Genomic DNA, 26,808 nt, shown 5'->3' on the forward strand with positions numbered 1-26,808 from the left:
GTTAAAAAGAAGTGCTAGTATTAAGGATCATTTTTAGTACTTTCTACACCTATTTTAAATACTAGTTTTAAGGTAACATTTGCAAACATTGCTACACGATTCTATGAAAGAAATTAACATATATAATTGTTAACATTGAATTTGTTTTATTAATTAAAATTTGTCAGATGTCAGTCAATAATTAAATACCAAAATAAAATAACGGTGAAAGTGACAAAATATGTATTACGTATACGGTACATTATATTTAAATACATTGGCAGTAGATATACATAACTGTTACAAAACAAAAAAGAATACCAGATTTTAACAACTACTGTATCAAACAGATTGATACTTTTATACACAGTAAAATAGTTATATTTAATAGATAATATAAATATTGTGGCAAATGCATACAAATTATAAATAAAAAATCCAAAGGCACACATTCTTAAAATATTGCATTTTACGACATATGCCTATATATAGTATAGCATCTGACATATGCCCATAGTACGATATCTGATATCTGCTCATATATGGTATAGCATCTGACATATGCCCATAGTATGACATCTGACATCTGCTCATATATAGTATAGCATCTGACATATGCCCATAGTATGACATCTGAATGACATATGCCCATAGTACGATATCTGACATATGCCCATAGTATGACATCTGACATATGCCCATAGTATGACATCTGAATGACATATGCCCATAAATAGTATAGCATCTTACCTGTACATATGCCCATATATAGTATGACATCTTGCATTAATGTATTCAGGCTTTTATACTGTGAACCTTCTTAAAATAATATTGTTATTATATTTAAAGCAAAGCAAGAAATCCAGCGTAAACATTTTAACATTGATGCAAGATTCACAACTTTTATTTCAGGAGTATTTTTTCTTCAACAATTTAAAAATAGGTTTCATATTGTTATAAAAGTAACCAGAAAGTGTAAAAATGTATGTACTGTGACAGTTGAAGTTATTTTAAACCTTAAATGATATCATCAAAGAAATAAGACAAAACATCATCACAATCTGCAGGGAAGATCCAGGGGAAACGGGAAAGAACATCACCAGCTGGTAACAAACAATTGGTTAGCAGAGTGTTAGGCGGTGTACAGACTAACCATATAGCTCAAGCATTATAAATATGAAACGACAAAATATTTAGTTACACCTAGACTCGGCATTTTAATGCTGTTTTTAATATGCCTATCCTAGTTGAAGTCGTGCCGCTCGACACATTATTTATTGTTTGGTGCAAGTAGGGTTAGGTTCAGGTGTTTAGGTGAAATAGCAAGCTGTGGTGTTACTTGTTTGATATTTTTTTAAAGTAAAATTTTCTTGATTGGAGAGTGATTTTAAATCATTAGTTCCCACTAATTTAATAATCTCTTATTTACAGCCTGTGTCAATATACATAATATAGTCATGAAACAATATTTTTAAATATTTTAAGTAAGATAATATCAAATAACATTTTAATATCATCTTAATTAGTTTCATCTCTCTGGTAAATACACAAATTCATTTTACATGACAATCTGTATGCTGCATAGCAATACTATTTACAATCTTTAAAATAAACCTTTCTTTTAATCAAATTACACTGGTTTGTATATTTTGGTCCTGTGTATGGTTTTGATGTATTCCAGTACAACTTCTATTAAGGTGACACCTCCGGGACCAAATTGGACACCAAAGTGTTAAAACATATAGTATTGCCTTTATGTTTTTTTAAATCGGAACATATCATCTTACATAGGCATGTCCCCTAAATAGGGAGGTACCAAAGATAGGCTTTACTGTATGGACATATAGTAAAGTACTTTTCTGTACTGGTTCTATTCTCAGCCAAGTAATGCTGTCAATTCAGCAGCTTTGACTAGCTTTAACTACAAAATTTGAAATATATCCATTTTCATTAGACCTATAATTGTGATAAATAATGTAGTATGAGACATGAAATATCAATAAACAAATATCCAATCAAGTATAAATAAAGTCATCTATTATTGCTAAGAGAATAATAACCTTGTAAAGATATTATAATATATATATATACTGTACACTTATCGCCTCTTAAGAATAGTACGTAAGCACACTGGTTTGATTTCCTCTCATTAAGACAATTGGTGGCAATTCCTTAGCGTTGCATAGTGTTTCCAGCCACGACATGTACATGTAAGCTGAACAAGCTTCTTTTCTAGGCATTGGAAGTGTCCTGAAACAGAAACAGAAACAAAAATGATAATAATAGTTCATTCTTATATAGCGAATATAAGCAAGCTCTTAATCACTTTTTTGGATCAAACACGTATGGAAACATACTCCCATAATGCAGCTAGTAATCAGCGCAAAATTGTGTCTTGATCTAACCGGGTACCCATTTTATACACCTGGGAGGAGAGAGGAAAATGCAAGTAAAGCGTCCTGCCTAAGGCAAGCAATACGGCAAGAGTTTGATTCGAACCACAATCTCACGATCAGTAATCAAACGCCCATCACACTGCGCCATACACCCTCATAAGTATATATTAAGTATAACTTATTGATATATATATATATATATATATATAATATAATTTGAAACAATAGAGATGAGGAAATGTTCTGTGCCTAATGTGTTTATATATATAAAAGTATCTCTTCGGAGATCCCGCCTCGTGAATAAAAATACTGAAAGATGAGGGCGTATCAATTTGATCTCTGTTGCGCGTGCGTACAACTGAGGACTAGGGCTGTTCCGCCGTACCACGCCGAGAATGTTAAAGAGTCGCTATCCAATCGAGTTTGAACAATACCATGAAAGCCCCGAAAACTCGATTGGATAGCGACTCTTTAACATTCTCGGCGTGGTACGGCGGAACAGCACTAGTCCTCAGTTGTACACACGCACACCAGAGATCAAATTGATACGCCCTCATCTTTCAATATATATATATATTGTCCTCCTAAAAAATTACTTTTTTTTTTGTCCTATTGACATTTTCATGTCACATATAGTTATTCAGTTTGACCAAAAATTATATTTTAACAAATTATTCACCATTATTTCAACCATAAGGCCAGACAACAGGTTTTTTGTTATTATATTAACAGTTTATTTTGTCATTTTCAAGTGAAAAACTTATTAAAACTACAAAATGATCTATTAAAAGTTTGGTATAAAACTTACAAGAAAATTAACCTTGCATCCATAGAGTGTTTAAATAACAGTTCTCTCAATCGTATATTTCTATATGTCTTTTCCTTCAAATTTTTTCTTTCTTCATTTGTGATATACCCAGGAAAATCTTTCTCATCTTGGTCTTTATGTAACATCCAAGGGTTCACTATTGCTTCAAAGGCTTCCAAACTATGTAAAAGAATAATAATAACAACATATTACTATTAAAAACCTGCTATCAAATTACTGATAAGCAATTGCACAAGAAGAAAAATGCAATAAAAAAATGATTTTACTTTATAACTAAAAGATAAACACACACATGTATAAACAAATGGGGACAGGCAAACTAGTACAGGACAGAACAGTATTGGATCTCACCTGACGTCTGTGGGTTTCTTTCCAATATCTGGTATAATTTCTACACTATGACAGTCAATACGAAATTTACTCAGCATATTTGCCATACTGCAAAATGGAAAAAAACAAAAAAACAATGCTCATATTAAACATTGAAAACAGAAACCGTGTCCAATTAACATTTTAAGTGACAAAAAAATGTGCCCATATTTGGACATACCACTACCATATTTGGGAACATCACACTCTTTTTAATATAAAAAAATAAAAATAATTGAATTTGATGTGATGTGAAAAACTTATATCAAAACATCTTTATAACATGTCAACTATACAAAATGGAAAAGATAGTTGGGTGCTTGATTTTGGGAAACACCAAAACAAACAAGACAGTTATTTCACCTTATCTTCTCTTTCTCTATCTGGTCCTTCTTTCCACCAGCAAATACTCTCAGCTTGCATCGTTCCCATTGCCGCCTCAGAGTGAGAATATGTGGAATAAGTAAGGTCAAACCTGCATAAGAGGAATGATAGAATGGAATCTACTAATCTGCAATTATATGCGAGTTCATTCTTGTTACAATGAGAACATTATTTATACCATTGCACTCATAAACAATCATTATTTGTATACTATTGCAATGATGGTTATGCAATTATTTGTACCCTTGCACTCTATATTTGTACACTACATGTCATGTTTACTAACCTCCATCATCAAATAGCCACCATACATCTATGGTTCCCTTAGCCTGCTTTTCCTGGAATGCATTGACAGATCGAATCACGCTTCCGGGTTTGTGGCCTCTCATTAAAGCTGTGCTATCCTGAACAGGCTTCTCAATAGATTTTCGTTTCTCAGAATCTTTACTTTCCCACGATTCCTCAAGGATCAATGGTTCCGCTTCATCAATCGTGAGCTCAGAAGCTGAATAATTAGAATGATCAATATCAAACTTTATGTGACAAAAAAGGTGTGATGTGCAAATATATCAGTAATATCCCCAAATATGGTAGATGTATTGTCCCTTGAAACACAAAAAATAAAAAAAAAATATTCTAAATTTAAATTGGCCATATCAAAGTAATATTAAAGTTATTCACTTTAAGTCGAAAATTTGAGGCAAAAACAACAAGTTTACGTAATTAACAGATAAATTAATTTGATTACATTTCGTCTGGAAAATCGTCCCGAGCGAAAATAAACAAAGACTTCAAACCACGAGTATGGATAATGCATGATGCTAACTAGGACAACTCGTCGCAGTTGAGAAGGTGTTTTCACACAGATCGCGAGGAAGTTTTATGATTATGCATACCGAGTAGCCAAACAAGCGCATTGCATTATGAGATATGTTTGATCGAAAACTTTGACTGGAAGTCAAAGTTATTTTTTGAACAAAAAAACGTCCGTATTTCAGTTAAATTATTTTTTTGGTGAAAGTTAATAACTATTAATTATGATACTTCAAAATGACCCACCTTTTTTCAAAATATATTTAAAAAAATTTTTTTAGTTAGTCAAAGGGATACATTTTTAAGACAATGGTACAGATTTAATTTGTTTGACATCCAACAATGATCCCAAATTAGATCATCAAATACTGTAGTATGTGTCAGTAATGGCAAATCAAATATTTCATTTACAGGTTTAATAACAGTATCATGATATTGGCAATAATTGTCTTTCTAGGTTCTGGAAGATGACGATGACATTTTACAAAATTGTTTCTTCAGCTCATTTCTTAAATATACTTTGGTAACAGTTTAAAAATGAAAATAAAAGAGTTACGTTTTTTAGATTTGTTTCCATTCTGTAATTGCTGATTGAGGGCAGCAGACACATCTAGGCCTTGTGGAAAACGTAGAATGGCTACACCATAATTCAGATCAAATGCATCACTAAAAATGACAAAAATAAACTTTTTTAATAGTAATTGTTCCCAATTTCAAATTTCACAAGGTTATTTATGTAATTTTAAAACAATGCAGTATTATTTGAACTAAGGTAATATTAAGATTTAAAAAATATGTGGGAGAGAACTGATCTGTGCAATGAGAATTTCTTGGGAAAAAAAATATGCAGATGAATAAAGTATTTGTTGGTATGAAGAATATAAGACAAGATACAGGAGTATTAGTAGTAAAGATAAAGGTAATGCATATCCATTCAAATAATTAATACAAACACCATGTGCCATTATAATCGTAACAGGTCTGCACAGTAAAGGAAGATGATGATGAGTAAAGCTCTGTCCCCACTATCAAACTTTTTGTGACAAAAAATGTAATGTGCCCATATATGGGCATATCATATCACTCATATTTAGGCACATCACAATTTGTTGTCAAACTAGTTTGATATTGTAGACAGAGCTTAAGAAATTAATAATAAAACTATACCATTATATTATGGTACTTACTGAATAATGCCAACGTAGTCAACTACACTGCTTGCTGTATCTTTTTGCCAATTAGATTTAAAACCCAGGAACACTGTATTAGGCTTTATTTTTCCAAGACCAATTAACTGAAAAGTGAATAAATTACAACATCAGGGCTATAGCTATCATTTTGAATGCCACATTTCTATTGATAATTTATATTTAAAACATCTTTGCCTCTTCTATTTTTAACTCTCCCAATACGGGACACCTTTGGGCTGGCCAAATATGTTCTGGTTTTCCAGAAATGTTGGTGTTAGGAATGTGATTTGAATGGTAAAAATAAATTTGGGACTGTTTGGACTTCTGAAAGGTATTGGGAGAGTTTCCAGAGAGTCTGGTAGTGGGAGAGTTGACTGTACAGTAGTGACCTATCATTTTTCCATGCGACTATAAAGCTATTAAGTAATTACTCCAATGTGATCATATGCTTCTCAGTAAGCACAGAATAACTTTTCTAATCGGAAGATTTGTAGTCGCACAAAAAGACACATTCTCTTGGATAGAATGGGTGATACCACTATACTTATGCTATGCCAATTATTATCTGTGTGTTACTGTATTCTAATATACAATAGATTTACATCTAATAATAAACTTACTTGTAGTAAACTCTGTGCTCCTGTCCTTAATGATGTTGATATAACAGGTGAATAAAATCCTTTGATTTTTTGCTTTAGTAGCCAATTTGTGTAGTCTTTCGATGTTGATGTCAATTGGTCCAAGTTTTCTTCTTGGTTACCCTAGAAAAGAATGCCAAATAGACACATTGAACTTGCAAAACAACATACAGCTAATCACCTCCATTACGTTACCCTGATATACATATCCTATATATTTATTTATTCAACTTTGTTTTACAAGATTAACTCTAACAGCTGTACTTAGCAGTATAGCTGACTTGAAGAGGCCCTCTTCAAGAACAAACATATACAGAAGACATTCAAACATAAAGACACAAGAGGATTCATAACATGATCAAACAGATTAAAAATGTAAATATTTAAAAAAAACAAAAAATTAGAAAAATGTTAAAATTCATTAAAAAAAAATAAAACTTTAAAGTTCATAAAAAGACATTGGTACCAAATATTGCTTATATATTAATTTACGTAAAATGATAGAAGAAGTATATTTTGAGATGTACAACATTTTAAGTACCTTTAATATGACATTCTGACTCTAGTTACCTTAAAACTAAATGATCAGTATGACCTGAGGACACACTTCGCTTTAAGTTTTTATCTAGGTGAGGGACGGGTTGCCTTTTTTTTATTCTACATGAACTTGAGTTAGTCCTTCTCTTAAAATGTCTGACAACCGTCATGACAAATCCTAGACACCCAGTCACAATTGACAATTCCTGCATTCGCCCACATAAGTATAAATACATATGCCTTATTGGCAACTCATTTTGTATGAACTTAAAAATTTACAAAAATAAAGTTACTTACAACAATAACATTTCCACATACAAGAAGACTTGTGTTTTTAGTGATATGTGATACAAAGTGAACCAGCGCTGGACGACAATCTGGTGTACCGCTCAACACTAGACACTGTGGTCTGCAAAAGCACAAAAGAAATTGTATTATTCAATATGACAGTAGAACCACACTATTAAGGAGCCACCTTCGAGACACAAAGCGTCCCCTTAATAGGGGTATTTCCTTGGTTTGTTGTAATGTTCAAACATATATTATATTGTATTGGTCTTAGCCTTCCAATGTATTAACCGCCCTTCACACCTCTCACTTGATCTCACAAACTCATTAAAGGATGAGGGACATAGGCCATGCATTATTTTAAAACCTAATGCGAGTCTATACACTTTAAATAAACCTTTAATATTTAAAATATTTAGGGTCTTTAACCTATATAATATGAAGTGTCCCAATTTCCTTTTCAATTCAATTTCAATTTCTTTTTATTTCGGAAATATCATCCATATAAATAAACTTATTAATAGAAAAAGAAAAATCTAAACTTAAGTATAAAGAATGCTTCTCCATCTACAATACATTTTGGAGTTATGGAGCATATGTTTGCAAACACAAGCAACAAGGATGTTACCACTATTCAACATACGTTGCATGAAACCATAGGTAGATTTTCGCATGTACTCATTAAAGGAAGGGACACCATGTTCAATAAACATTGCACTGGCACTACTACTTCTAGAGACATTAAATATACGGCGCAATATTGTTAAGTTTTTTAATCGGACGCTTATGGGGTACCTTACCGAAAGCAGATGAAAAATCTAAGAAAATTACATCTACTTGCTTACAATATTTTGCATCTAAACTTTGAGCCCATGAATATTGCACCTCACACACTGTCACAGGAAATTGTCCCCTTAATAGGGTGTCCCAAAGGATTTAATATTATTAAATTGGTAACAGGCTTATCACATTTTTGCATGACAGTCAAGACAAGACATTGATATCTAGAAAGAAAGGATCATAATTACAGTAGTTGAATAAAAACATAAACAGAATAGAAGCAGTGAAAACTTACCTAAATGTTTTAGTATGTTCTGGAATAGATAACAATTTCACAGTGCATTGTAGAGCTTGTTTATATGTTAATGCCTGTGTAGATGAACCCCAATTAATTTCTGAAATAGAAAATTAGCATGGTAATCTACTGCAGGCAGAAAACAGAATTTATTTTTGTTATATAATACAGTACATGAATCTACTGTAGCCATTCGTCATTTTAACCAATACAACTTTAATGAGACATTTCCCTTTAGGCAAGCACCTGTTTGCTTTGGTGCCTATTTAAATTGTGAATTGTTTCACTTAAGTCAAAATATATAGACACATTTTACAAGTCACAAAATATTTAAGGATTTTGCCTTATAAAATTTAATATATACATTTAATTACTTTTTTTAACATTTTAAGTGAAAGTGTTTCCCTCGATTGCTTGGTGAATAAGGCCACTGTTTCTTAACATACTGTATAAGTCAATGTCAACATTCTATGCCAACCTAAATAACTTAAAATAATAATAAAATATCAATACCTGGGTTTTTATGACTGACGTATATATAAAGAGCAGCGATCAGACCGGCTGTAATGCACGCTGCATACCAATTGATAAGAAACATAACAGCAATACATATAACAGCTGCAAGAAGTGCTACCCATTTGTTATAGTATTTAAATGCAGGACGCCAACCTATATAAAAAAGATAACCGAGTTATTCAATGAAAATGAGAGGCAAGATGAATCACATTACACAACATTACTTCTTACTATAAAACATCAATGTTTTAAAAGGAAAAACATTAAAAAGCCTAATTCTCGAATCTCTCTCTCTTTTTTGTACCAATGTTAATTTTGTTAGGGTTACAATTTGTATCCCATTCCTATTTCATTTTATTGCATTTGTATATGTCTTGATTTTAGAATAAAAATGTTGATGATTGATTAATACTAATACATACAGTATGATATGAATTATTAATTTGCATACTTACCAGGTGTCTTTGACAATGATGCCGAGAAGCACGAAAAATTAATAAGTGCATAGGAAGCTAAGAAAAAATTTGAGATAATGGGTGCTATAGCATTCAATTCACCTAAAAAAAAAATAGATATATTATTATTAAAGTAGCATGTAATTATTTATTTAATATCTTTATTTGTTTTAATATAGAGAGATAAATCAAATTGGAAACTGAAAAAGATTACTTACTAATACATAATTATACTTATATACTATAGATTGAGAGATATCTTCCCTCCGAGCTTTTCCAACAACTACATCCCATTTCCTCAGTAGAAGCTTTCAAATGTTGTTTAAAACCTTCAAATTACAATTCTGGTAATTGCCAATACTCTCCCCCAACCCTTTAACCCGCCATTTTGAGTCCATTACCCTCCAACCACAGGACCCATAATCCCCTCTCCCAGTACAATTGTAGTTATTTTGATAACCAATGTGTATGGATATATGAAGTAAAAATATTATATAAACTCTCTCTCCATGCAGGTCAAGCTGTGTCATCACTAGTCGATATGACAGCCATGTTGATGTGGATAATAAACGGTTACTGTTATTCAAACCGCCTGACGATGTGTATGGATATATGCAGTAAAAAACTTTACACAAACTCTCTCTCATTATCAATGGGCTAGTTGTTCACATAAGAAATATTCCCATACTCACCAAGAGCAATGAAGCCAAGCGCAATGAAAAACGTTAAAAAGTACGCCCTCTTAGGCTCATCTGCTGGGCCTACACCTTTGGCAAAGAATTGGGTTTTTGGAAAAACATTATCCTTACATACTGCCTAAAAAATAATTGATGCATTAACATTAAGAATTTATTTTAAAAAAACAAACAAAATTGTGTTTTAAATCATTCAATAAAATTAGCAAAGCAAAAATTACTTTACATATAACATACTATAAGTATATACATAATGATAATGTGTTTCTTACCTGAAACACTTTTGGGGCGCTGACTAAACTGGCGAGAGCCGATGACAGTGTTGCAGCAAAAATACCAGCAATAATAAATGGTGCGAAAGCAGATATCACGTAAGCAGCCTACGAAAAAAATAATATTAATGCATTTACGTTATATACTGTTATTCAGTAACACATTCTGCTGTTGTCTTGTTATTTATTTCTTACAATGATCTTTAATTGAAAGTTTGGTCAATTTTTTTTTTTGGAAAAATTAAATTAGTGATTCACCATACCAACAAAAATATGTATGTTTATTAAACTGGACATTTTATTTAAAAAAAGAATATAGAAAATGTACCTGCAAATCCCACAAAAGACCATACTTGCACAACTGAATCTGACAAGGTCCTGTTGTGTTTGTTGCGCTAGCCAAACTAGGGCCAGGCATTCTAGTAGTTAATGCCATACTAGCATTTATTACACTTGGAAAGTAGTCAGCCACACTACCAGTAGCTTCTCTCACCATGACTGCGCCTAGTAACCAGACCAGACCGATGTAAACAATTGATGTGATCAGAATGGCTAAAAGAGTTCCTTTTGGAATTGCTTTCTGAGCGTCCTGTAAAACACAATTTTGTAGCACATACCGTTCAGTATTAGTTCTAATGCATAGTAAATGTTCTATTCAATAGTCTATTGCACTTTTCAATCTCCCAACTTCCAATAAAAAATTCCCCCGATTCATCATTTATATACTCTTGTCAAAAATCAATTTGCTAATAATTTGCATTACAATATTATTTTCAAAATTCTAGATTTGATAATAGATAAAATATCTAAAAGTATAAATATAAAAGAAACTTATTATAGGAGTTTTCTCTAAAATTCAGATTCACTAATATGGATAGGTAATGGTACAAGGACAACCTTGATGTCACGTTTGCATTTTTGCAATCTATGCGAATGCATTGTGGTATGAGTGTTGCTGAATATAGATTTCAAAACCAAATAATATTTTGGTTATGTTCATTATGAGAAATGCCCTGTATGGCTCAGCAATGGATGCAAACTGGTGTTGTCAACTCCAAGAGTTTTAATATATTTACCAGCCTGATGATTGTTATTGTATCTGTATTTTGTATAATTGTGTATATAAACAGTTTGTTTTTATATATGTTTTTACACATATGAATGGCTAGTGTTTCCCGAAAGTTCTGCTAATTTTTATGGCTTCAATATTGAATCAGAATAGGCCAGAATATAAAACTAGGTTACAATGACACTCTACAGCTTAACCACTTATCTTTGATGTTTATTAAGACTACAAAAAAGGCAGTTTTTAATTTGAGATTCTTTATTGAAGGATGTTCCGTTAAGTATTTGTTCACGGCTGTAGTTCATGCCGTGTTCTCTCACGTGTTTTATAAAGTGTCGCTGACACACAAACCTGGATTTCCTGTAGCATGACTCAATATCTAGCGAACCTCAAGCGTCTGCAATAAACTTGAATTTAATCATTTACAACCATGAAGGAATAATACTCAATGCTATAACGTTCACATTCATTAACATACATAATAGTGAATCTTAATTGTATAGAACACTTCGTTCTTTTCCTATAATAAACAAGAGTTTCTTTTATATTTATACTGTTTTTATCTATAAAGCTCTGTCTACACTATCAAACTTTAAGTGACAAAAAAATGTGATGTGCGCATATTTTGGCATGATGATGTCATATCACTACCATATTTGGGCATATCACTACTATATTTGGGCACATCACACTTTTTTTTGTCAAACTAGTTTGATAGTGTAGACGAAGCTTTAGATTATTAGATACCATTTTTATTCATAAATTATCATACCCGTAAATCACCAGAAATATTAGCACCTGCTAAAATGCCAGTTGCTGCTGGAAAGAAGATGGAGAAGATGGAAAAGAAACTCTCGCCCTCTGTGTAGCCTGGCCCAAAGTTATTCTTGAAAGTGGTAACTGTTGAATAGTCATAAGAGAAAACACATTAACACAGCAGATTTTAAAAATTGAATTCTTCTTTAAAAAAATAATTCAATTATTTCAAGTCTGGATATAATATTCCCAGATGTGTACAATTTAAACTTATATTTAATGATTGTCGGCTAAGAAAATAGAAAGTACATTTATAGAAAATAAATCTGCTTGAATAGCAATGTAAATGTGTTCTTAAGCTCTGTCTACACTATCAAAACTAGTTTGACAAAAAAAAGTGTGATGTGCCCAAATATGGTAGTGATATGATGTCATTATGTCCATACACTGTATGGGCACGTCACATTTGTCACATAATGTGTAGACAGCAGAGCTTTATACATATCCCAGCCAGCCATTACTAACTAGCTAGTTATATTTACACTTAATTTTGTATAGCCCTAATTTTTACAATCATGACAATTCAACTCATATCATAAGTATGAGGCTTGATAAAGTAATCAACTGATGAAAGTTAGGAACACAATTTACAACCCTACGTACAAGTTTCCACCTCAATGTTCTTGCTAGGAATGAAGGTTATTGCAAAGTTTATCAATATATTATTAATAAAATATTTCATTATTAAATCACACTTGAATATTTTGCTAACAACACTGCAGCAAATTAATCAATGTAGAATCCAAGTTTAGGTTTATTTAGAAATTGCATGGACCTTTAACAAGACAGAATATTGGTTTCATAATTAAAACATATTTCTTACCATCATATCCAACAAAGCCTTTGGCAAATTCCTCTTGTGTAGGTGCAATTATTGAGCCAATTATAAGCACAATAATTGAACAAATAAGAATAACAAGAAGAATCAACTGGGCCTATAGGGAAAATAAACCATTTATTATTTTTGTTAACATTAATAATAGAATTTTTATTTTAAATCTATTTTTAATAGGCTTACAGTTAGTCACTCTTTATATTTAGTCAAGTGAAACATTAATAAAAAAGTTAATAATAATTTGTCATCATGTATAAATAATAGAAGAACAGATGAGATTAATAATAAACTTTGTATAATATTTTACATTTTTATATCGTTTGCACAGATTTTTTTAAATATTATTAATCCTTAATAGTAATTTCCACTGAAAAGGGGTGTTCTAAAGAATCACTGTACTGTAGCATTATCTACTGAGCGCAGAAATTACACTTTTCTCCCCTAGTTCGATTGACAGAAAAGTGTCCCTTTTATACACTGCTGTAGAATGCACAATTCTTACTTCTTGTACAAATCTCAGTCACTCTAATCTAAGAATAGCCTTAATTAAATCAGAAAGGTGATGGTTAATATATTATGTACTTACCCTTGCTTCCCATGCCATGCCAATCATTGTTATACCAAGACATACAATTAGCGTAATTACTCCAATTATACGCACATCATTAATTTCATCAACCATGATTAAATTGTGATCCTAAAAAGAGTGATAAATTCTGTGACAACAGGTTCTAAATATGTATTTCAAATTTGTATAAAAGTTTAATAATATCTACAGTATTGTAATAAACAATTCTCTAAAGTTCCATCTACTCTACCAAATGTTATGTGACAAAAAAATATGATGTGGCCATATATGGACATGATGTCATATCACTGCCTAATGTGGGCATACCACTACCTAATTTAGGCATATCACTACCTACAGTAGTTTGGGCATATTACTACCATATTTGAGTACATCACAATTTTTTTTTGTCAAACTAGTTTGACAGTGTAGACAGAGCGTAATAAAGAGCAGAATTCGCTCTCTCCAATATATGTTATACGGCCACAATATTTATTTCCACAGCTTAAAGTGTAGGTTTATTGCATACAGTATCATCACCAATTGTCATATAACTTTCATAACGCATTCCGGCAGCATATTTCAAGAAAGTAATACACTGGCAGAATATTCTGGTATTTCTAATTGTACAGTATTGAAGGTAACTTCAGTGATACAGCATCTCATGTGTTACAATGAGACCTGTACCATACTCTAGACCCTAACTAAAGCTACAATCTAACTGATGATACATGTACATGTGAATTTGATACAGGACAAATATTATGGGGATAAAGCACTAAAAATTGGATGAATATATATATATATACATGGTCAAAGCTTTGCCTACACTATCAAACTTTATGGGACAAAAAAATGTGATGTGCTAAAATATGGACACAATGACATCATACCACTACCATATTTGGGCATATCACTACCATATTTGGGCATATCACTACCATATTTGGGCATATCACTACCATATTTGGGCATATCACACTTTTTTTGCCAAACTAGTTTGATACTGTAGCTTTAAAATAAAACACAAATTATTGTAAAATGAAGTTTTAAATAGAAGAAAGGAATAAAAAAGCAATGACCCAGAACTTAGCATCAACAACAGGAAATTGGATTTAGAACAATAACTGTGTAAAACTATATAGTGATATTTTAATTTAATTAATACAGTAAATGTCTAAAGCTCGGTCTACACTATCAAACTTTATGCGACAATGATGTCATATCACTACCATATTATGGTATATCCCTACCATTTTTTTGTCACATCAAATTTGATAGTGTGTACTGTATGAGGTTAAGAATCAAAACTGAAGTCATCTAAAATTATGTATAAGACTTATTATTTAAAAAATATTAATTAAAAGTTTGGATGAGTTGTTGGTTTACTAACGTGGCAAGTACAAACTTGAACCTTAGTGGGAACAGAGCTTTAGAATCAACCACTTTCTGTTTTCATATTCATCATAGGCAGAAATTTCTTTACTGTTTGAGCTCTCACTCAGTGCTCAATCCATTTGTTTGTGTCAACATTAATATTTTGCAAACACTTGGTTCCCACTAGAGACGCAACACAAGGATGTAATGCAACGTAAGTGATTTGACCAATCACAAGCGATGGATTATTCGAACAGTTGATTGGCATTGGTCAACTCGCTTGCTTTGCGTCTACGTCCTAGTGGGAACTAAAGCTTAACATTTCTTACATGAAGTAAATCCCTGGTAGTTTCTGAAAATCCCACGACGTACATGGAAACAGCAACAGCATTGGCTAAGGAGAATATCAATCCAATTGAACCACCAAATTCGGGACCAAGACTACGAGATATCATATAATAAGCACCACCTACATTAAAACAACAATATATTGTAAAAGAATAACACAATAGTCATAAACAAAGTATCAACAAATAATTTGCGGTTCTAATAACAATATCTAACTACATTAAGTGCATACAGTCGCCAACACATGTAATCTTATCTCATAGATAGTTATTAAACAAATATAATAATCATTAGGTATATAGAACATTCTTATCATTATTACCGAGATATTCCACATCATCCACAGAACACATAAATTTGCAATCAAATATCGATATACATGTAACATGTTAGAGTGGTTTGTCATTACAGTAAAGGTACTATTGATCTGCAAGTTTCGTCTTCAAATTTCTTTGTCCTGTTGTTACCTCTGCCTAGGAGGTACTTTTCAACCCTGTATATGTTTATGTTTATTTTTGTGGGTACTATTAGTTGGTGTGTTTGTGCTTTTCCTTGATATTATCTCACATTGAACTTCTCTATAAATGTATTATCACTGGAATCAGCTGGTAACGTACAGTAGTGAGATACAGATGCATAGACTTACACAGACAGACATAGAGACACATATTAAAACTAAACTACTTTTGTTATCAATAACTTTGCAATGATGATTACTGGGGTTAATAAAACTTATACCTGTCATGTGCCACTTTAATTCAGTTCAGTAGTTAAAGGAGTTTAGTGGGGTTCACATGGAACTATGTCTAGAAGAAGTGGATTTAACAATTTTCTACTAACTGGACTAACCTTGACAAATCCCGTTCTTTGGTACAATTATGTCTAGTTAATTCAATTTCATAAAAACCTGGTATTGAAGATTTTAAATACTATTTCATGTATAAAATCATCTCTTTTTTTTATTTATCCTGTATGTTGTTTACTTTTAACTTGTGATTACCAATTAGTCATTTGTTAAATTTTGTATACTTTTTTTATATACTTTCAGTATAGTAAATATTGTAGGCCTACTACCATCTTCTCTTATATCTATTAGACCTCTGTTCCTCATCAGACATAGTTCATTTAATTTTTTAGGACATTTTACGGTAGTACACAATGAAGAATAACCATATTCTTTGCAATTTAAATGTAAAATATGAACATTCTTCATTTGAGTTAAAAAATTCTTTAATTTCATTGGTGCAAATGAGACTGAAGGGGACCTGCTGGGTTGTTAATTGGATTACCCTCATAAAATAACTGGCTATCCTTGGATTTAGTTCTAAATCCAAGCAGCAATAATTGTCCAGAAAAAAACCATCATCCGGACATAATTGAGCGTTCACATCCAAATTATGGCGAGATCATATAGATAATCTAGTTAAATTAACTAGCCATAGTTCGATGTGAACGCCACTTTTGTATAAATTAAGATAATCAGTCACTTGTAAACATTCTGTTTATATATTGATATATGATTATGAAGTGTATTGATTACGACATACATCAGTTGTGAAAGTTAATAAAAATATCAGCAGAAGATCAAACAGTGTCCTGATATAGAGTAGATTATGCATAGACTAATCTATGCCACAAATGGCTTGGTAATGCATGATTCTAAAATCTGCTTACTAAACCGAACGATGAATAGAAATGTCAGTTTACAGTGTCATACATACATTACATCAGTTTCTTCATTAGTGAGTATGATTGTAAGCATAATTTCAGAAAGTATGAAGATTGCATAACAATAGGCTAAAACTAATTCCTTATAATGATCAACAACAAATGTAATTAAATTTTTTTTAACAATCTTTTCACATATTTTCATAATCAAATGTTACAAGGGTCATTTCCGCAATCAATTGGCCGTGATGGAAATCATTCCTAGATGCTTTGAGTTGGATTCTTTTTTTAGAGGGCTATTGTACCACTGGATCTGTCACTGGTTATGTGGTAAAATGGTGGATAGGTTAATCCAGAAAAAGATCACAAAATCAAAATAGAACTGACCAAAATTTACCAAACCAAAAGGATTACATTTTTATTAGAAATAAGATAAACAAAATTAACATTTTTCTCAAACATTTAAAATCATTATTTTAAGTTTAAGATGAATTACCTCCTTTGACTTGTCCATTTGTACAAATGGCGGACATCGACAATGTTGTTAATACAGTCACTACTGTTGACATTAGAATAATTATTGTAGCACAACCTTTAAACAAAAACAAATGTATAAATCAATTGAATTCAAACATGCAAAAAAACACAAATCGTATATTAATAATCTATGTGTTGGACTTCATGGAAAACATGAACAAAACTGATATAAATTATTAATAAATGACTTAAATAATACATTTTTTTCCATTTTACCGACTGTTTCATAAAGGTGATCACTCTTCGGTCATCAGGTGCTGGACGTTGAGTGAAAAATATATATAATAGATACTATGAATTTTTAAAATTGAAAATACCATAATTTACTGTACATTTATGGGAATGTAATTCTTACACTCAGTACACAACATTTACTATCTGTAAAATCATTATAAACATAATTAAATCGTAAAAGTCTATAAAACCTGGGTATAAAACTTATATAAATTTAACAATGTTTATGAAACACAACCACATTCCACACAGATTGATTGGATATGACAAATGAAACGGACTTAATATTGCATTGAGCATTGTATTCAATATTTTAACAACCTCCTTTGGTTTAATTAAAATTCTGGCCTTGAAATATGGTATAGTCATATACAAATATTGTTATTTTAGACAGTACAGTACTTACTGTAAGTACAATATATGCAGGACTTTCACTGTACAACTACTTTAACTCACTTGAATAAACAGCCTACCTTCTCACTTAAGCAGTTTATAATGTACGTGCCACGAAAGTATACTTAATCAAAATTAATTCATTTTACCAAATGACATTGCGAACATTCACCCATTCACATTACAGTAGCTGTTTATTTTATATTCTTCTACATAAATATAGTAAGTAAAACATCTATTGAAAATGTTACAATTAGGTATTATTATTTGTTTATGTTAATTTTAAAGAATATATTTTTAATGATACAGGTACTGTACAGTTTTATTTTCTATTTTAAAATAGTATTTTCTATTTTTCAATATTAAACTCCATTTTGTCAATAAGACTTAAAGCACCCTTGATTCTTAGAAGTGACTTAAATAATCAAGCTGAAGGACTTTTAAAAACTGACTGTTGACAAGATTCTTGACTATGATCCAACATAGAGCAAAATCTTAAACTTGGTTCACACAACACAATGACAATGGCGTACGAGCAATGAAAGTGACAGTTGAGATGACATCGTGTTAATTACTTGTGTTTCACTTACATGCACATTAAGTGGTAATTTGAACCAAGCTCAATGGTTCAGAGTGGTGTAATGCAGAGGTCTGAGGCCCCTGGTGTAGGGACTCTAAGCAGTTCTCCAAAGCAAACATATTCTACTACTGTACCTTTTTGCCCTCCAGGCCCTGCTCAGGAGCCTCCTTAAGCTCCATGGCCCCTGGGTTTAGCCAGTGAGCGCTCATAGTCGTTTACCATATATTGTACTGTACAGATTTCATTATATAGCGCTTTATGTATCCCTTTATAAGAAGTATTTATTGCTTATATATTAAGTGATTATTCAGGCCACTAATAACACATTAATTTTCAAGTAACATACAGCATATTTTGACTGAATTATTCAATTATACAAAAATAAAGCATTTATAAATACCTCCACGATTTAATTGACTCACTGATTATATAACTTACTAATTAATGTAACGACTGCTAATCGAAGGAGAGGAGAACAATTCTTAAAATATTTTTTTTCATTATTAAAAGATACTATCAATTTAATTGTCCCCTTAAATAATAAGTTTAAACAAATATTGATTATAACGTCTTGTTGTTATGGATAGTTCTCACTTTCATTTTTAAAAAATTGGATGAAAAACAAGAAAATTAATTATCTGATAAAACCATATTAGTAATTAGTCAACTGGAAGACCATTGTCCAGTTATTTTCCATTTTATATAATAAGTGGCATTAAATTAAAACCTGGGGACAATACATCTTAAATTAAATTAATTTGATATAATCAGTTGACTTAACTCACCAACTCCTGCCTGTCCTGTTATCCAGGTTAGACGTAAAAACAACATCACACCCCAAATGTTTAAAAGACATCGCACCTGTAAAGAAAAATATGCAAATAGAATAATAAATAAATTTCTAATTCATTTAGTAAATTCAAAATCAAAATTATAAAAGATGGTTACAAAGGAAATAAAACAATCAAAATATTTAAACACATTAGTTTTGACTTTTTTGGGAAAAAATATGTTTATTCACCATAGAAACTTTTAAACAATCAATTGCAATCTAATGTCATAATTATCAGTTACTCACATACCTTGAATAAATTATCTTTATTTTTTTTACTTTTCAAAAATTCAATTTTTCAAAAAGAAAATTAGAAAGTAAACCTTCATAATGGAATTTACTGCTCTTGCTTTTCATGATAGAATTTACACAAAAATATCATCAAGTCCATGTAATTTAATTACCTGCTATTTCTAAAACAGTTCTATGAGATATTGCAGTATTCTACTTTGACCTTTCTGGGCTTTTACTGTACTATACATACTGAACATACATACTGAATGTTCCACTCATAACAACTTTGTTAAATAGTGATAACATATATATACATAATTGTCTACTTTTGGTTTCAATTCTCAAGCGAGGTAAAGGTTTCCATGGTTGTCCAATGGTTGTGATGTGTTGAATCAAAGGGGTATGAGTCAGAGGCAGAAAAGCAAGACACAGAAATGCACCCCTTTATTTTCGTGAGGTGTTTTCCTGAATGATCGTACGATCAAAACGGTACTGGGTATGATCAACTAGCGTTCCTGTTCCCAACTAATAATCTATTCATAGAAGTACTGATGAAGAAGTCAATCTGTGGAGACTATAGAATGGTCCAGAGACCTGATTTTTTTTCAATATTTTAATAATAGAAAGTTTTAAATACATTGTTAGGATAGAAAGGCACGATGTACTGTGTGCGTTTATTACAAATTTCTAACATGTTATTTAAAATGGACCTGAAATGGATTTTCGATTTTTTTCATTTTAGAATGATGTTTTGGGGGCTATTAGGTGTTGCTAGAATGTATATTGTTACAAAATATAAATTGGCCCTTTTGGGGAAAGCCTCATTTGAAAATCAAAAAAATTCGCGGGTGACGTCACTTTGCGAATATATTCCTATCCCTCCAATGGAAAATTTGCAGTTTTTTGGCTATAACTCTTGAAATCTATGGAGTATTTTCTAAAAAATGCTTGTGCATTTGCAGAAACGTATTTAGAATTTTTTTAGATAAAATTATTACCGTATAAACGGTTATTCATCGAGTAAATGACGATTTAAAATCTTAAAATCAACGTTTTTTTTCTGGCAATACCGAAGTTGGCCTGGCAACGTTGTCCGGGATACAGCTCCGTGCGCAATGATGCGTATTCATATTTTCCGTTCGTGTATTTTGTATATCGTTCGTAATTTATACTGCTAAAATGTGTTAGTTTCTTTAGTTTTTAGTTTAGCAGAATTAAATTAGTAATATGAGATGATAATTTATTTGTCACGAATCAGGCAGTTCGAAAACGAATTTTATTCATATTTTACTTTGGCTTGACAATGAGCGAAGCAAGTTGTTGATATCGCTTTGGTCCTTGGATGCACATGAAACGGAGCCTCGCCGCATGATGTGGGTGGTGGATCGACTCCGCGCGCTGGATTGGGGGCCTAGGCCTAGTAAAGGTTTGGGAGGTAGGCCTTCTAAATTCGGGTTTTAGAACAAACGAAGTACATTTTAGTGACCTATATTTCAACAACATTATATATTGAATAAATTAGTATCAACGCTTCGTGTATCTTTCCAGGCCGTCGATCATTCACTGACTATCGGGCGGCATACACGCTCTCGATATCATCGTGTGTATATGTGACGTCGTGAATATAGAGGCTTCCGACGGCCGTTAAAATAGAATATTGCAATGGCGTGAGTAATTTTCGCTAATTTACCATGGTATCTTAAAATTTCGTTTTTACTCAAAATACTATACATTTTGTTTTTATTTGTATGGGTTTGTGTTAATTTGATACATTTAAATAACATGTGTGAATTTCTTGAAAATCGAAATTCCATTTCAGGTCCATTTTAAATAACTTTGTACATAAATTGCGATGAAAAAACAGTTATTTGATAATTAGAAACATTCATTTAAAATATAATAATAAATAATATTTGTTAGTGTTAACTTTTAATAAGAGTAAAGATAATAAGGAAGATAATCAAAGAGATTGTGGAGCGGCTGTTCCAGAAAATACAACACCAAGCATTGAAAAGCTAAAGTACTAAAAAGGCGATCTTGTCAAAGGTCAAGCTCCTTCAGTCTGCCAGTTTCGATATTCAATATTGAACTTTTAACTTAACTAAACCTTAACTGAAAAAAAACAAGGAACCACAAGACATGGAGAGCATTAGCATCCACCAATTAGTTTTGATTTTTACAGAAAACCTGTCATTACTGTAAGTTTTTTTTTAATGTCTTTTATGAATGTTTTTAATCTATTGCTAAAAAAAACAAGACCATGTAAAACAGGTGCAATATCTATACCTGATATATTTTTATCCTGTCTAAATATGTTTTAAATAAAATACTAAATTAATTGGGCTACTATGACTCACCAAAACACCTTTGATCCATCCAAATTTGTTGCCAGCTCCTTGCACAACTTTGCCAATCTCTTGATCCTCTTCTGGTGAAGAATTCTCAAGATCCTTTAAAAAAAAATGAAGCAAAAAGTTACTCAGAATCAGATCAAAATAAGAAGAAATTATAAGGGGTTAAAATAATAAAATAAATGTCAGTATGGTATAAATCAACTGAAAAACATTAAGGTAGAATAAACAACACATATGACCTTTTGGATTCTAGTGTGGAGAAGGCAATAACTTGACTACTATGTTATTCAATTTCAGCATTTACTACAATTTAGTTTAATAACACACTGCTATCCTTAATTAATTCTGTAACACTGTTTAGTATTAGTTCTATTGCATGTTAAACGTTCTATTTAACGTTTCTATTAAATGGTTCTATTGCATATTTGGCTTTTTGTGAATATTTACTCCACTACCAAAAACTGATCACTGACTTTTTTAATGGCCTCTAAATCAGTTCTCTGTCTATACGATCATGTGACAAAAAAGTAATGTGCTCCTAATATGGACATGATGATGTCATATCGCCACCATATTTGGGCACATCACACTTTTTTTGTCAAACTAGTTTGATAGTCTACACTATTGAATAAGTTTACTTTAATTAAGCTTATAGTGTGTTCAAACAAATAACACATGTTTTGAATTTGTTGAATGGGAAGAATATTGCATTTGTTGAAAGGCATATTTTCCTCAGCATATGATATTTGTTTAGTTATTGAGTAACGCTGTTCAAAAGAAGTGATTGTGACACAAGCTATACAAAGTTCAATGAATAAAAGTTTACTTTAAGTATATAATACATTGTGTTATAAAACAACAAATGTTTTGCATTTGTTAAATTAGAAAAATATTGCATTTGTTGAAAGGCTTATTTTCCTCAGCATATGATATTTATTTGTTATTGAGTAACGCTGTTCAAAAAAGGCGGCAGACATGCGATTGTGACACACTGTACAAAGTTCTTTGGTTTTATAGTAGATAGAAAATACAATTATCCTCATGCCTTCCTACAGTGATTTCTTTGTAATGTAATTTTGTTTCATGCCAAATTTAATAAATCAAAATCATTTAATAATCATTATTCTGTAATATCATATGTGTGTTATTTTAAGAACATTATAAAGTTCAAAATCTTAATTTGTAATGTTAATGTGGATATTTGCCGCCGTCGAATGCAACATCGGATAACAAATTACAATTATTCAGTGATACATTAAAATGCTATAAAAAATGCTATACACTGACTTCAACAATGATTGAAAAAGTCCCCTTTTTCGATCATTTCACTGTATTGTACTGTACATGTTATGTTGTTATACTTAGTAGTAGTACTGAAGAAACAATTATTTTTTTAGTACCCTAAAATTGTAATTCAAATTAAATAATAAAATTTTCAATAATTTACTTTCTTTGGTGAATAAATATATATATATATATATAAATAAAAAATCTTCAAGAAGAATTTCTGTTGTTATTTTATGATGATGATGGACAAATAAAGCATTTCAGTATTCAGTATTCAGTAAAAATTATGATTGATAATAAATATGTTGTCATACATGACTTTATGATTCAGAAAAGATTATGATTCAGAAAGTAATGTATTAAGGTTTTATTAAAGGAGGACATGTAGACAGTCTAGCCTGTCTAGGCCACAAATGTATTGAGTCTAAAATACATGATGAATCATTCTATCACAAAAATAGGGAAAATTCCACTCTGCATTGGAAAAGGTCATTTTGTAACAAATTTATTCACCTTGACACTGAAAAAAAACTATCTTAAAACCAGAAACCTGTTGACTTCCAGATAATGAACTTAAGCTCTGTTTACACTTGGGCACATCAAACTATCTAATTATTTACACATTTACACACTAGACACCCTCCCTTGATGGACTGAAGGTGACTAACCCAGATCCTAAACAATGTATGCTGGACTAGTGGAATATCAAGACCTGAAACACCGTACAAAAAGTGTGCACAATTACCATTCGTTTAGGCTCGTGTAATTCCGCAAGAGTTGGCCTTCTTTTAGCTTCTGCTGTTGTTGAAAATATATTCCTATAATACGCAATTGATGGAACAGCTTCGTGGGTATTCTGACCAAAAGTGACGTGCATACTATCGTTAAATGTATCGCATTTCTCCATCATGGACATTCGGTCTTTAGCATGAGTTCCTGTTGGTAACTCATCAACAATCTTCACTTTGAAACGACTTGTTTTTTGTGGTGAATGATGAGGAGTTGGCTCGCCAGCCTCATCCGGAGCAGTTTTCGGAACTTCTAACTGACTTGGCTGATCTAGGGTTTCATTAGTAGACTCCATGCTTATTTTATTCTATGAAAAAAAAATAAATTGTTACAATACATTAACCAAAAACTTGTTATTCACTGTAAACAGCAAGAGTCGTGTATTGACACTTGTACTGTAGGCCTATGATTGTGAAAAAAACGGAATCAGTGTTTTGCATGTTGTGGTCGCTGATTTGTCCATAATTATTGTGTTTTGTTGAGGGTTTCCCATAATTGAAGGCCAAATAAAAGTGTTGAGTAGTTTGAGCATCTCCTCCGTAATATATATTTGCCGCAAATTTCCATAGAAATTACAAATGTTCTGTAATTTTATCTGAGACTTTTATTGTTTGCATAACACAGTTGTCATCACATGAAACCAAAAAAAGTGAAATAAAATTCATTTATATCATGTACTCTGATGTTCAACTTACCCGTGTCGTTTAGAGTAAATTTTTGTAAGTCACTGGTATTTAATGTAAGCCTCGGGGTAGCACCAACAAGCTACCAAATAATAGTTCAAATGCCTACTACAAACAAACGTTAATAATCCCAGGTCGTACTCAAACAAACTTCTCCATACCATGCATGTAGGCCTATTATACAGTAGCAGTTGATCCGGTGAAGTATCAACTGTTGACAACTTGTCCAACTAAACCAGTATGGAGCAGGCTTAGACTTGTTGGCTAACTATCCGGCCGTCGGCGGGAAAAACAACGCGCACTGATGGGTAATCCCTGTGCTGTGGTACGTACATCTAGCCTCCTAGCTAGGCCTACTAACTACTACACACACTGTCACTGACGAAGCGAAACTGTCACTTTCTACTAACTATTTTAATAATATGACTCATGAGAGAATTAAATATTCCTTTTTTGTACGTAAAATATAAAATAATAACAACAACCAACCAACCGACAATCAGACAATATTTCTAACAGGAAAGTACAATTACAATGTTTCCTTCTGTCATAAAAGTACTCAGTTCAAGAACACACATGTAGGCTATAGGCCGGCTGCGATTTTTTTTTTCGTACATAAGTTGGGGACCCCCTCATGAAACGTCACAAAATAAACATGAATAATTCATCAGTTAAATTTTCTTGTTCCGTGTGCACCCAAGCGTATAGCAACAAGAAGTGATTACAGTAGTTTACACAAGTGCGGTACGATTCTAGGCCTATCTCCGCTGTGGTTGCCGCGTGCGATTTCATAATAGAATAGCGGCGTTTTGTGTGGATTGTCGAAATAATCAGCCTTTAGTTTATGGTGTGTTTAATATAATTTATTACTAAAGAATTACGTGTTAAAATTATAGTTTCTATTGATACTATTAGGCCTAATTACTATTCTCTAAAACCCATGTCTATTCTAGTAGTAGCTGTGTTGGTGTGTGTGACGTGTGTGTGTTAGAGTCAGCAAAATTAAACAATAAACATTACACCAAAATACATTTTTTATTCTCGTGGGTCTAACCTTCCCATCTCATGTGTTCATATACGCGCAGTTCCTTTGATTACATGCATATTGTTTGATAATAAAATAGCAGAATTAAAAAAATACAGTACACAAATTATACACATTCTTTATTCTTGTGAGTCTAAGCTTTCTTTGGGCTATGTCCAATGAATTACTACTTAGTGTAATGTCTTGCCTAGCAGTCGATTAGCCTCGACTCGACACATTTTGCATAGTGGTGTGTGTGTGTGTGAAGAAGAGTGCGCGAAGGCAATCACGTGAATTGACTTAGAATCCTAGGCCTACTGTAAAAGTATCGTATCGCAGTTGTGTAATCACTTCTTGTTGCTATACGCTTGGGTGCACACGGAACAAGAAAATTTAACTGATGAATTATTCATGTTTATTTTGTGACGTTTCATGAGGGGGTCCCCAACTTATGTACGAAAAAAAAAATCGCAGGCCGGCTACCGCAATTTTGAGGTATATTCAGAGCGCCATTCTGACGACTGGAGCATTCTCTACTTCTCTCTGCGGAGCGCCATTTATGCCTTTATTAACTTCAATAATACAAATAGTACTACGGTAACTGCTCAAGTGGACCCAATTTAGCACCAGGGTAGCACAGTGATATAAAATAGAAATAAGTCACTACTTTTAATATCGTTTCGTATGTTAATACACTGTGCTGCTCAAATGGAACAAATTTGGCGCCAGTGGAGCACAATGATATAA

At 31.9% G+C, this 26,808-nt stretch overlaps 1 protein-coding gene across 1 annotated transcript; it reads right to left on the bottom strand.

The window, feature by feature from the left end:
* On the bottom strand, positions 1-25,245 carry LOC140062357 (solute carrier family 12 member 2-like). Its single transcript, XM_072108538.1, has 24 exons — positions 25,050-25,245; positions 24,311-24,661; positions 22,282-22,374; positions 19,644-19,719; positions 17,611-17,706; positions 15,428-15,567; positions 13,740-13,850; positions 13,142-13,253; positions 12,275-12,402; positions 10,765-11,025; positions 10,437-10,544; positions 10,162-10,285; positions 9,470-9,571; positions 9,012-9,167; positions 8,499-8,598; positions 7,433-7,544; positions 6,581-6,721; positions 5,958-6,064; positions 5,327-5,436; positions 4,244-4,462; positions 3,937-4,048; positions 3,556-3,642; positions 3,184-3,363; positions 1-2,229 (listed from the first exon to the last, which is right to left on the bottom strand). The coding sequence occupies exons 2-24, from the start codon at positions 24,647-24,649 to the stop codon at positions 2,088-2,090; spliced, it is 3,156 nt and encodes a 1,051-aa protein (XP_071964639.1). The 5' UTR covers positions 24,650-24,661; positions 25,050-25,245; the 3' UTR covers positions 1-2,087.
* Between the last annotated feature and the right edge of the window lie 1,563 nt (positions 25,246-26,808).

Source organism: Antedon mediterranea, chromosome 11, assembly GCF_964355755.1.
Source record: "Antedon mediterranea chromosome 11, ecAntMedi1.1, whole genome shotgun sequence".
NCBI classification, from domain to species: Eukaryota; Metazoa; Echinodermata; class Crinoidea; order Comatulida; family Antedonidae; genus Antedon; species Antedon mediterranea.